The sequence below is a fragment of the Salmo salar genome, chromosome 18 (genome assembly GCF_965601325.2).
Source record: "Salmo salar chromosome 18, fSalSal1, whole genome shotgun sequence".
NCBI classification, from domain to species: domain Eukaryota; kingdom Metazoa; phylum Chordata; class Actinopteri; order Salmoniformes; family Salmonidae; genus Salmo; species Salmo salar.
In genome coordinates, this window is record NC_138308.1 from 26,660,092 (window position 1) to 26,672,252 (window position 12,161).

General features: G+C 47.3%; 1 protein-coding gene across 6 annotated transcripts in view; it reads left to right on the top strand.

Moving 5' to 3' along the window:
- Positions 1-12,161, top strand: part of LOC106577115 (girdin) — a 102,992-nt gene that overhangs the window by 69,130 nt on the left and 21,701 nt on the right. For all 6 annotated transcript variants that reach the window (XM_045700963.2, XM_045700961.2, XM_045700965.2 and 3 more), the window contains exons 10-20: positions 5,504-5,662; positions 6,584-6,730; positions 6,929-7,073; positions 7,410-7,588; positions 8,650-8,787; positions 9,282-9,596; positions 9,755-10,510; positions 10,805-10,935; positions 11,138-11,276; positions 11,599-11,784; positions 11,927-12,088. In XM_045700963.2, coding sequence (XP_045556919.2) covers positions 5,504-5,662; positions 6,584-6,730; positions 6,929-7,073; positions 7,410-7,588; positions 8,650-8,787; positions 9,282-9,596; positions 9,755-10,510; positions 10,805-10,935; positions 11,138-11,276; positions 11,599-11,784; positions 11,927-12,088 — 2,457 coding nt within the window. The remainder of the gene's footprint in view (positions 1-5,503; positions 5,663-6,583; positions 6,731-6,928; positions 7,074-7,409; positions 7,589-8,649; positions 8,788-9,281; positions 9,597-9,754; positions 10,511-10,804; positions 10,936-11,137; positions 11,277-11,598; positions 11,785-11,926; positions 12,089-12,161) is intronic.

Sequence of the window (12,161 nt, forward strand, 5' to 3'; positions counted from 1 at the left end):
GCCATACAGAACAACTCAATACAGCACAGAGCCATACAGAACAACTCAATACAGCACAGGGCCATACAGAACAACTCAATACACCACAGGGCCATACAGAACAACTCAATACAGCACAGAGCCATACAGAACAACTCAATACAGCACAGGGCCATACAGAACAACTCAATACAGCACAGAGCCATACAGAACAACTCAATACAGCACAGAGCCATACAGAACAACTCAATACAGCACAGGGCCATACAGAACAACTCAATACACCACAGAGCCATACAGAACAACTCAATCCACCACAGGGCCATACAGAACAGCTCAATACAGCACAGAGCCATACAGAACAACTCAATACAGCACAGGGCCATACAGAACAACTCAATACACCACAGAGCCATACAGAACAACTCAATCCACCACAGGGCCATACAGAACAGCTCAATACAGCACAGGGCCATACAGAACAACTCAATACAGCACAGGGCCATACAGAACAACTCAATACACCACAGAGCCATACAGAACAACTCAATCCACCACAGGGCCATACAGAACAGCTCAATACAGCACAGAGCCATACAGAACAACTCAATACAGCACAGAGCCATACAGAACAACTCAATACAGCACAGGGCCATACAGAACAACTCAATACACCACAGGGCCATACAGAACAACTCAATACAGCACAGGGCCATACAGAACAACTCAATACACCACAGAGCCATACAGAACAACTCAATACAGCACAGAGCCATACAGAACAACTCAATACAGCACAGAGCCATACAGAACAACTCAATCCACCACAGGGCCATACAGAACAACTCAATACAGCACAGAGCCATACAGAACAACTCAATACACCACAGTGCTGTATTAAATGGCTACCCAGACTATTTGTATTGCCCCCCGTTTTCTACGCTGCTGCTACTCTCTGTTATTATCAATGCATAGTCACTCTAATAACTCTACCTACATGTACATATTACCTCAATTACCTCAACCAACCGGTGCCCCCACACCTCGACTCTCTACCGGTACCCTCTGTATATAGCCTCGCTATTGTTATTTTACCGCTGCTTTTTCATTATTTGTTACTTGTTACAGCGTTGACATTCTGTTTGCCACAGAATGTCAACACTGCTGAGTAAACAGAGGGAGTCAATTACAGCTGATGCCAGACAGAGCTCCCAAACCACATCACATGACTTAGCACCAGCATTACGCCACTTAATACATCAATACACACCATCCGTCTGCCATGAACCTACGTGTCTCTCCTGAACTCCAGCTACACACTACAGTATCTGTCTGCCATGGACCAACGTGTCTCTCCTGAACTCCAGCTACACACTACAGTATCTGTCTGCCATGAACCAACGTGTCCCTCCTGAACTCCAGCTACACACTACAGTATCTGTCTGCCATGAACCAACGTGTCTGTCCTGAACTCCAGCTACACACTACAGTATCTGTCTGCCATGAACCAACGTGTCTCTCCTGAACTCCAGCTACACACTACAGTATCTGTCTGCCATGGACCAACGTGTCTCTCCTGAACTCCAGCTACACACTACAGTATCTGTCTGCCATGAACCAACGTGTCCCTCCTGAACTCCAGCTACACACTACAGTATCTGTCTGCCATGGACCAACGTGTCTCTCCTGAACTCCAGCTACACACTACAGTATCTGTCTGCCATGAACCAACGTGTCCCTCCTGAACTCCAGCTACACACTACAGTATCTGTCTGCCATGAACCAACGTGTCCCTCCTGAACTCCAGCTACACACTACAGTATCTGTCTGCCATGAACCAACGTGTCTCTCCTGAACTCCAGCTACACACTACAGTATCTGTCTGCCATGAACCAACGTGTCTCTCCTGAACTCCAGCTACACACTACAGTATCTGTCTGCCATGAACCAACGTGTCCCTCCTGAACTCCAGCTACACACTACAGTATCTGTCTGCCATGAACCAACGTGTCCCTCCTGAACTCCAGCTACACACTACAGTATCTGTCTGCCATGGACCAACGTGTCTCTCCTGAACTCCAGCTACACACTACAGTATCTGTCTGCCATGAACCAACGTGTCTCTCCTGAACTCCAGCTACACACTACAGTATCTGTCTGCCATGAACCAACGTGTCTGTCCTGAACTCCAGCTACACACTACAGTATCTGTCTGCCATGAACCAACATGTCTCTCCTGAACTCCAGCTACACACTACAGTATCTGTCTGCCATGAACCAACGTGTCCCTCCTGAACTCCAGCTACACACTACAGTATCTGTCTGCCATGAACCTACGTGTCTCTCCTGAACTCCAGCTACACATAAGCGACACACTAACAGTGCTGCTGAGCTATGCCAGGTGTGTCACACAAGGCTGGCCCAGACCACTAGACCAAAGCTCCACCCATAAGACCTCATGTCACCTCTGGTGTCCTGACTGTCCTCAGAGTTATACAACACATCAAACCATTGCCACCACCTTCTGTTTTACTTTCTTAATCATTAGGTTAATGCCCTTAACCAATTAGTGGCTGAGCTATTTATAGCTTGGCTAACCCCTTAGATGTTGTCTTTGTTGTAAACATAATTTGCAGCGTTAGAGAGTAGGGCCCACCACAACATGGCAGAGCTGCTTATTAGTGTGTGTGTGTGTGTGTGTGTGTGTGTGTGTGTGTGTGTGTGTGTGTGTGTGTGTGTGTGTGTGTGTGTGTGTGTGTGTGTGTGTGTGTGTGTGTGTGTGTGTGTGTGTGTGTGTGTGTGTGTGTGTGTGTGTGTGTGTGTGTGTGGTCATTTCAAATCCCTCTTCCAGAGATGATGACTGACTCATGACACTATTAACTAAGAGGAGCTTCAGCCTGCCTCTGTGTATGACTGCCATGTGTGTCTACCTATATGGTGTCTACCTATATGGTGTCTACCTATATGGTGTCTCTACCTATATGGTGTCTACCTATATGGTGTCTACCTATATGGTGTCTACCTATGTGGTGTCTACCTATATGGTCTCTACCTATATGGTCTCTACCTATATGGTGTCTACCTATATGGTGTCTCTACCTATATGGTGTCTCTACCTATATGGTGTCTACCTATACGGTGTCTACCTATATGGTGTCTCTACCTATATGGTGTCTCTACCTATATGGTGTCTACCTATATGGTGTCTCTACCTAAATGGTGTCTACCTATATGGTGTCTACCTATATGGTGTCTCTACCTATATGGTGTCTACCTATATGGTGTCTACCTATATGGTGTCTACCTATATGGTGTGTCTACCTATATGGTGTCTACCTATATGGTGTCTACCTATATGGTGTCTCTACCTATATGGTGTCTACCTATATGGTGTCTACCAATATGGTGTCTACCTATATGGTGTCTCTACTTATATGGTGTCTACCTATATGGTGTCTCTACATATATGGTGTCTCTACCTATATGGTGTGTCTACCTATATGGTGTGTCTACCTATATGGTGTGTCTACCTATATGGTGTCTACCTATATGGTGTCTCTACCTATATAGTGTCTCTACCTATATGGTGTCTACCTATATGGTGTCTCTACCTATATGGTGTCTACCTATATGGTGTCTACCAATATGGTGTCTACCTATATGGTGTCTACCTATATGGTGTCTCTACCTATATGGTGTCTCTACCTATATGGTGTCTCTACCTATATGGTGTCTACCTATATTGTGTGTCTACCTATATGGTGTGTCTACCTATATGGTGTCTACCTATATGGTGTGTCTACCTATATGGTGTCTCTACCTATATTGTGTGTCTACCTATATGGTGTGTCTACCTATATGGTGTGTCTACCTATATGGTGTGTCTACCTATATGGTGTCTCTACCTATATGGTGTCTACCTATATGGTGTCTACCTATATGGTGTCTCTACCTATATGGTGTCTACCTATATGGTGTCTCTACCTATATGGTGTCTACCTATATGGTGTCTACCTATATGGTGTGTCTACCTATATTGTGTGTCTACCTATATGGTGTCTCTACCTATATGGTGTCTCTACCTATATGGTGTGTCTACCTATATGGTGTGTCTACCTATATGGTGTCTCTACCTATATGGTGTCTCTACCAATATGGTGTCTACCTATATGGTGTCTACCTATATGGTGTCTCTACCTATATGGTCTCTACCTATATGGTGTCTCTACCTATATGGTGTGTCTACCTATATGGTGTCTCTACCTATATGGTGTCTCTACCTATATGGTGTCTCTACCTATATGGTGTCTACCTATATGGTGTCTACCTATATTGTGTGTCTACCTATATGGTGTGTCTACCTATATGGTGTCTACCTATATGGTGTGTCTATCTATATGGTGTGTCTACCTATATGGTGTGTCTACCTATATGGTGTGTCTATCTATATGGTGTCTACCTATATGGTGTGTCTACCTATATGGTGTGTCTACCTATATGGTGTCTACCTATATGGTGTCTACCTATATGGTGTCTACCTATATTGTGTGTCTACCTATATGGTGTCTCTACCTATATTGTGTCTACCTATATGGTGTCTACCTATATGGTGTCTCTACCTATATGGTGTCTCTACCTATATGGTGTCTACCTATATGGTGTCTCTACCAATATGGTGTCTACCTATATGGTGTCTACCTATATGGTGTCTCTACCTATATGGTCTCTACCTATATGGTGTGTCTACTTATATGGTGTCTCTACCTATATGGTGTCTACCTATATGGTGTCTACCGATATGGTGTCTACCTATATTGTGTGTCTACCTATATGGTGTGTCTACCTATATGGTGTCTACCAATATGGTGTCTACCGATATGGTGTCTACCTATATGGTGTGTCTACCTATATGGTGTCTACCTATATGGTGTCTACCTATATGGTGTGTCTACCTATATGGTGTCTCTACCTATATTGTGTGTCTACCTATATGGTGTGTCTACCTATATGGTGTGTCTACCTATATGGTGTCTACCTATATTGTGTCTACCTATATTGTGTGTCTACCTATATGGTGTCTCTACCTATATGGTGTCTCTACCTATATGGTGTGTCTACCTATATGGTGTCTACCTATATGGTGTCTACCTATATGGTGTGTCTACCTATATGGTGTGTCTACCTATATGGTGTGTCTACCTATATTGTGTGTCTACCTATATGGTGTGTCTACCTATATGGTGTCTACCTATATGGTGTCTCTACCAATATGGTGTCTCTACCTATATGGTGTCTACCTATATGGTGTGTCTACCTATATGGTGTCTACCTATATGGTGTCTACCTATACGTTGTCTCTACCTATATGGTGTCTACCTATATGGTGTCTACCTATACAGTCCACGGTGTGTTACCAATATGAATTATGCCTGGTGCAATGCATGTATATAGTGGGAGTCTGTGTGAAACAAATATCTTGTATGAGTGTGACACTGACATGTAGTGTTTCGTTTGTCCCCTCCAGAGCCTGCAGTTGTTGTCGGATGCCCGTTCTGCCAGGGCCTATCGTGATGAGCTGGACGCTCTGAGGGAGAAGGCCGTCAGAGTGGACAAGCTGGAGAGTGAAGTGGGACGCTACAAGGAGAGGCTCTACGACATTGAGTTCTACAAAGCCAGAGTAGAGGTACGCCAAAACAAAGAAATAGCACCCAACAAGCTTGACGTGTCAATGAAGCATTCATTGGGTGTAACATGAATGTATTGACCTGTTGTCCCAATGTGAATGCGTGGTAGTGGGGATGGCAGTAGTGATATGGCTGTGGTTGAATGCGTGGTAGTGGGGATGGCAGTAGTGATATGGCTGTGGTTGAATGTGTGGTAGTGGGGATGGCAGTAGTGATATGGCTGTGGTTGAATGTGTGGTAGTGGGGATGGCAGTAGTGATATGGCTGTGGTTGAATGCGTGGTAGTGGGGATGGCAGTAGTGATATGGCTGTGGTTGAATGCGTGGTAGTGGGGATGGCAGTAGTGATATGGCTGTGGTTGAATGCGTGGTAGTGGGGATGGCAGTAGTGATATGGCTGTGGTTGAATGCGTGGTAGTGGGGATGGCAGTAGTGATATGGCTGTGGTTGAATGCGTGGTAGTGGGGATGGCAGTAGTGATATGGCTGTGGTTGAATGCGTGGTAGTGGGGATGGCAGTAGTGATATGGCTGTGGTTGAATGCGTGGTAGTGGGGATGGCAGTAGTGATATGGCTGTGGTTGAATGTGTGGTAGTGGGGATGGCAGTAGTGATATGGCTGTGGTTGAATGCGTGGTAGTGGGGATGGCAGTAGTGATATGGCTGTGGTTGAATGCGTGGTAGTGGGGATGGCAGTAGTGATATGGCTGTGGTTGAATGTGTGGTAGTGGGGATGGCAGTAGTGATATGGCTGTGGTTGAATGTGTGGTAGTGGGGATGGCAGTAGTGATATGGCTGTGGTTGAATGCGTGGTAGTGGGGATGGCAGTAGTGATATGGCTGTGGTTGAATGCGTGGTAGTGGGGATGGCAGTAGTGATATGGCTGTGGTTGACGTGTGTGTGAAATCTGCTGGGCCCTACAGGAGCTGAAGGAGGACAACCAGGTTCTGCTGGAGACCAAGGCCATGCTAGAGGACCAGCTGGAAGGAACCAGGGCTCGCTCTGACAAACTCCACGAGCTGGAGAAAGAGAGCCTGCAGCTCAAATCCAAGATCCACGACATGGAAATGGTAGAGGGAAACTTAGTGTGTTTTGTGTGTGGGATCAGATGAATCAAACAGACATAGTGGTATGACTGATTTTACAAGCTCTTTTTTTGGAGCCATCTAGTAGGTCATCTCTGAAGAATACTACACTGTAAGGCTTAGCGTTTGTGGAGCCGTCTGACAGTGTGTTGTGTGTATGTTGTCTGTCTGTGTGTTTGTTAGGACCGGGACATGGACAGGAAGCGTATTGAGGAGTTGCTAGAGGAGAACCTGGTCCTGGAGATGGCCCAGAAACAGAGCATGGACGAGTCTCTCCACCTGGGGTGGGAACTACAGCAGCTTTCCATGACCCCTGACCTGACAGAGGGTGAGCAGCCTGGAGCAGCAGCCCTCAGCACTGGGGCCCTGGCTTTGGTCCTTCATACACACACAACAGATTGAACAGGGTTTATCTACACATGACTAACTCCTGTAATTAATATTCAACGACTCCAAGACCCAGATTAGCACTGGGCCTGGATTTGGAACGATGTTAATGGGGTTAACTGGTCTTGGATCAGGATAAACCCTGTCAGTAACTACAGTTAGGGATATTCCATACTTCCTCTTCCCTTGGGGGACTTCTTACCACTATAACAGAACCTGTAGCCTTTGCGTACAGTATGTTGTTGTGTGCCTAACCATAGATGGTTTCATTGTGCAGTGCCTCAGAAGTCCCTGGGCCACGAGGTCAATGAGCTGACATCCAGCCGGCTGCTGAAGCTGGAGAAGGAGAACCAGACCCTGCTGAAGACTGTGGAGGAGCTGAGGGGCTCTGCCAGCAAACACGTCCCCTCACGTCTCCTCAAGGCCGACAAGGAGAACCAGAGGCTCACCCAGAGGGTCAGAGCAGCTTCTGTACTTGTATAGAATGTATACTGAAATCCACTCACTTGTTTCCTGAACATTTCCCCTTCTCTAGCCCACCCAACATGGGATCCACACTTGTTCCTTATGCATCAACAACATAACAATGGCTGCTTGCTCTTTACCCCTACAGTAGCATCTTGGTCCAGCCCCCTATATTTCACCTCAGGACTTGGCGTTCAGGCCTCTTAGCTCCATGATACCAGAGGGAATTGAAAGAACAGAGTAATTCTTGAAGACCGTTTCCTATTCTCTCTCAGACTTGACACTTGAAGGCCCCTCCATAAGCTAACTCTCGGCTATTTTCAGACACTTAAGCCTTCTCTGTGCTCTCTGCATAGAATGCATGAAATGTGCCTTTCTCACACAAAGACAAGAGGCAAGACTGAGTTAGGCAGCACCACTGGATCGGTCTTTATGAGAGCCCATTTTAAAGTGAATCCAAGCAGGAGCTCTTGTACAATAACAGCCGTTTAACTGGCTGCCTGTAGATGAGCAATACGTAGGCAGTTTTGAGTTAAGCTGCTTTGACAGAATTAGGTGCTTGTGGGATATCTATGATATGATTAGTAATAATCAGTCTGCCTTGTGAAGAGTTTACCCTGTAGACTAGCGTCCTGTCCAGAGGGTGTACTTGTACATCAAGCTGCCTCGCGCTACACAAACAGGAGATGGGCTCCTGCTCCTATGAGCCGTTCCAGCTTGTGCAAGATTCATCAGAAGGGCTTTATATGGACCTGCCAACGAGTCCCTTTAATAAAGGACATGTATCACAACACTGCCACTGTGACTAGAGAAATATAAATAACATAATCAGCGTCAATTCAGTTTTATTTTTGCAAATTAAAATTCAAAAACAGGCACTTCAATTTAACAGTGACCGAATCCCAATAGAATGGTGGCCAACTGTGATGGGTAATGGTATGGTAATGGTATGGTAGACAAGTACCTGCCTGTACTGCACACTCTCATTGTGTCTGTGATCTAAGTGACTGGGTGCCATGGTAACACAGTGCGTGTCCTGTGTGTGCCTGCAGCTGGTGCAGCTGGAGAGTGAGCTGAACACAGAAAGGGAGAGTCTGCACAGTGCAGAGAGTCTCGGCACTGACCTGATGAAGGAGAAGGCTCTGCTGGAGAAAACACTGGAGACACTGAGGGAGAATTCTGAGAGACAGGTACACACACACACACACACACACACACACACACACGGTGGGTCGAGGGACTGAATCTGTTTTGATCTGGTCTGGTTCCAAGAGTCTCCAAATGACATTACTACCTATGTATCCGGATAGAGTTTTCTTAGGAGATAGCAGTCTTTGTGCTTGCATTCTCCCAACTAGTTGGAGAGCTCTGTGTGGCTTGGGGGGTAAAGCAGACAGAATGTAATGAGGTCACAGGGTGTATAGATTGATGATGTTTACAGTGAGAAGACATGGATACAAGCCAGATCTCTGGTGAAACTACACTACAGCATTAAGAACTAGGGCCAGGAGATTTTCCTGACCCCTCGACCTGACTAGAAAGAATTCAGAACCCTAGATATAGTCTTCTCAGTTCCCATATTCAGGAAAGACTCAGGGTTCTCTTCATATTAACACCATACTGAAACATGACTTGAGTTGATCTACCATACTGCCACTCCGACGTCCTCTATGTCGTGTCCCAGGTGAAAGGCCTGGAGCAGGAGAACGAGCATCTGACCAATACCGTCTCATCGCTGAGGCAACGCTCCCAGGTGGGCCCTGAGGCGCGGGTCAAAGACGTGGAGAAGGAGAACCGCGTGCTGCACGAGTCCATCCGGGAGACCAGCTCCAAGCTCAACAAGCTGGAGTTTGAGCGTAAGCAGCTGCGTAAGGACCTGGCGGTGTACAAGGAGAAGGGCGAGAGGGCCGAGGAGCTGGAGGTGGAGGCGCAGCGGCTGGAGAGGGAGAACGAGGCCCTGCAGAAGCGAGTAGCCAGCCTGGGCATCACCTGTGACAAGGTCTGCCTCTCTGCATGTATTGGAGGCTGTATAGTTCACCTCTAGTTGTCTGTGTACCTGCTGTCTATTCTGTGCCCCCATCATATACCATAGATGGGACTTTGAATGAGGAGAATTTATTATTTGATACATTTTCCCACATTCTCTCAAATCATCAGGTGGCGTCTCTGGAGAAGGAGAACGCAGAGCTGGAGGCAGAGGGCCGTCGTCTGAAGAAGAACGTGGAAGGCCTGCGGAGCACCTCCTTCCAGCTGGAGGCCCTGGAGAAGGAGAACGCCCAGCTGGACGAGGAGAACCTGAAGCTCCGCAGGGCTGCAGAGGCGCTCCGCTCGGCCGGGAACAAGGCGGCTCAGCTGGAACTGGAGAACCGGGAGCTGGAGAGCGAGAGGAGCCAGCTGAAGAGAAGCCTGGAGCTGCTCAAAGCCTCTTCCAGGAAGACGGAGAGGCTGGAGGTGAGCTACCAGGGCCTGGACACGGAGAACCAGCGGCTGCAGAAATCCCTAGAGAACAGCAGCCGCAAGATCCAGCAGCTAGAGGGGGAGCTGCAGGACGTAGAACAGGAGAACCAGAGCCTGCAGAGGAGCCTGGAGGAACTGAAGATCTCCAGCAAACGTCTGGAGCAGCTGGAGCAGGAGAATAAGACTCTGGAGCAGGAGAGCTCTCAGCTGGAGAAGGACAAGAAGCAGCTGGAGAAGGAAAACAAGAGGCTGAGACAGCAGGCGGAGATCAGGGACTCCAAGCTGGACGAGGACAACCTGAGGATCAGCCACCTGGAGAAGGAGAACCGCTCGCTGGGCAAGGAGATGACCTCCTTCAAGGACTCCTGCAACCGCCTCAAAGACCTGGAGAAGGAGAACAAAGAGCTGGTCAAACAGGCCACTATAGATAAGAAGACCCTGGTCACTCTGCGAGAGGTAATGGTGTAGCTACTACCCCAGAGAGGCATGTTGTAATGTTAGGAGATATATTGTAATGCATTGGGTGAATGCCCATAAGGCTTCAAATGTGCATTTAGATGATCAATAAAGTTCTGTTATAGTCATTGCACCTGCATTATGCAAGAAGTAATAGAACCAGAGCACTATGTCAACACACCTGAAACTTGGAACTACACTGTGCTCCATAAGATTATATTATTCATTAATAAAGGATTGGGTTCTAGGGACTACAAATGTAAAGTGATTCTGGGTTGGCGTTTTATGTTCCAGGAACTGGTGAGTGAGAAACTGCGGACTCAGCAGATGAACAATGACCTGGAGAAACTGACCCACGAGCTGGAGAAGATAGGCCTTAACAAGGAGAGGCTGCTGCAGGCCGAGCAGAGCTCTGACGACGACAGGTAACACACACACACACACACACACACACACACACACACACACACACACACACACACACAAACCACTATGCTGCTGCTCAAAGGTACCACATCAATGAAGGTTCATAGTAGGCACTCTGCCATTAATGCACTGTCAAGACCTTGAATTCTTTCCAGGAAAGACCCTTGGACTTTAATGATTGTGAATGTCCCTTATCTGCAGGTACAAGCTGCTGGAGTTCAAGCTAGAGTCCACTCTCAAGTCTTCTCTGGAGATCAAGGAGGAGAAGATAGCTGCCTTGGAGGCCAGACTGCAGGAGTCCTCTAACCTCAACCAACAACTGCGCCAGGAGCTTAAAACTGTTAGTTCCCAAACAATACATTACAACAGCCCAGAAGACCAAAACATTATCCCGGAGAGATTCTGTATTATGTTCTTTAACACATGACTCAGAGAAACGCTGAAATGCTTCTGAGGCCATGTATTATGTATTCATTCCTTGTTCATTGTGTTATCTATTCCTGAGGCACCAGGATCCTGGAAAACACGGAGAATAGTCTCCACAGCACGTTTTTCAACTCTGTGATGAAAACTAGAACCCTTGCTGGGGTGGCAGAACAGAGAACAGTATATTTTTGGAAGATTTGGGGGGGGATGGAGGTTTAACCCTTTGACCTTTCCAGGTGAAGAAGAACTACGAGGCCCTGCGACAGAGGGAGGAGGAGGAGGAGAGGATGGTGCAGAGCTCGCCCCCCAGAGGAGGGGACAGGGAGGACTCTCAGGCCGTCAACAAGTGGGAGAAGGAGAGCCACGAGACCACCCGGGAACTGCTCAAGGTCAAAGACCGCCTCATCGAGGTGGAGAGGAACGTGAGTACACACTATCTAATCAACAACTCAAAACAGCCGTCTTAGATACTGCATGTGACAGTGATGTGTCACTGAAGTGTGAAGGGCCTCTGCATATAATTAATGCCTGCGTATATCTTGTCTGTCTGTCTACCATCTCCAGAACGCCACCCTCCAGGCAGAGAAGCAGGCCCTGCATACCAACCTGAAGCAGCTAGAGACCCAGAGCAGTAACCTGCAGGCCCAGATTCTGGCTCTGCAGAGACAGACTGCATCTCTACAGGAGAACAACACCACCCTACAGACCCAGAACGCCAAACTACAGGTAAGCCCTGGTTCCCTCTGTTGCTCCCTCACTGCTGGTCCCTGAACTCTATTTTCTGGCCTTGTCTACACTG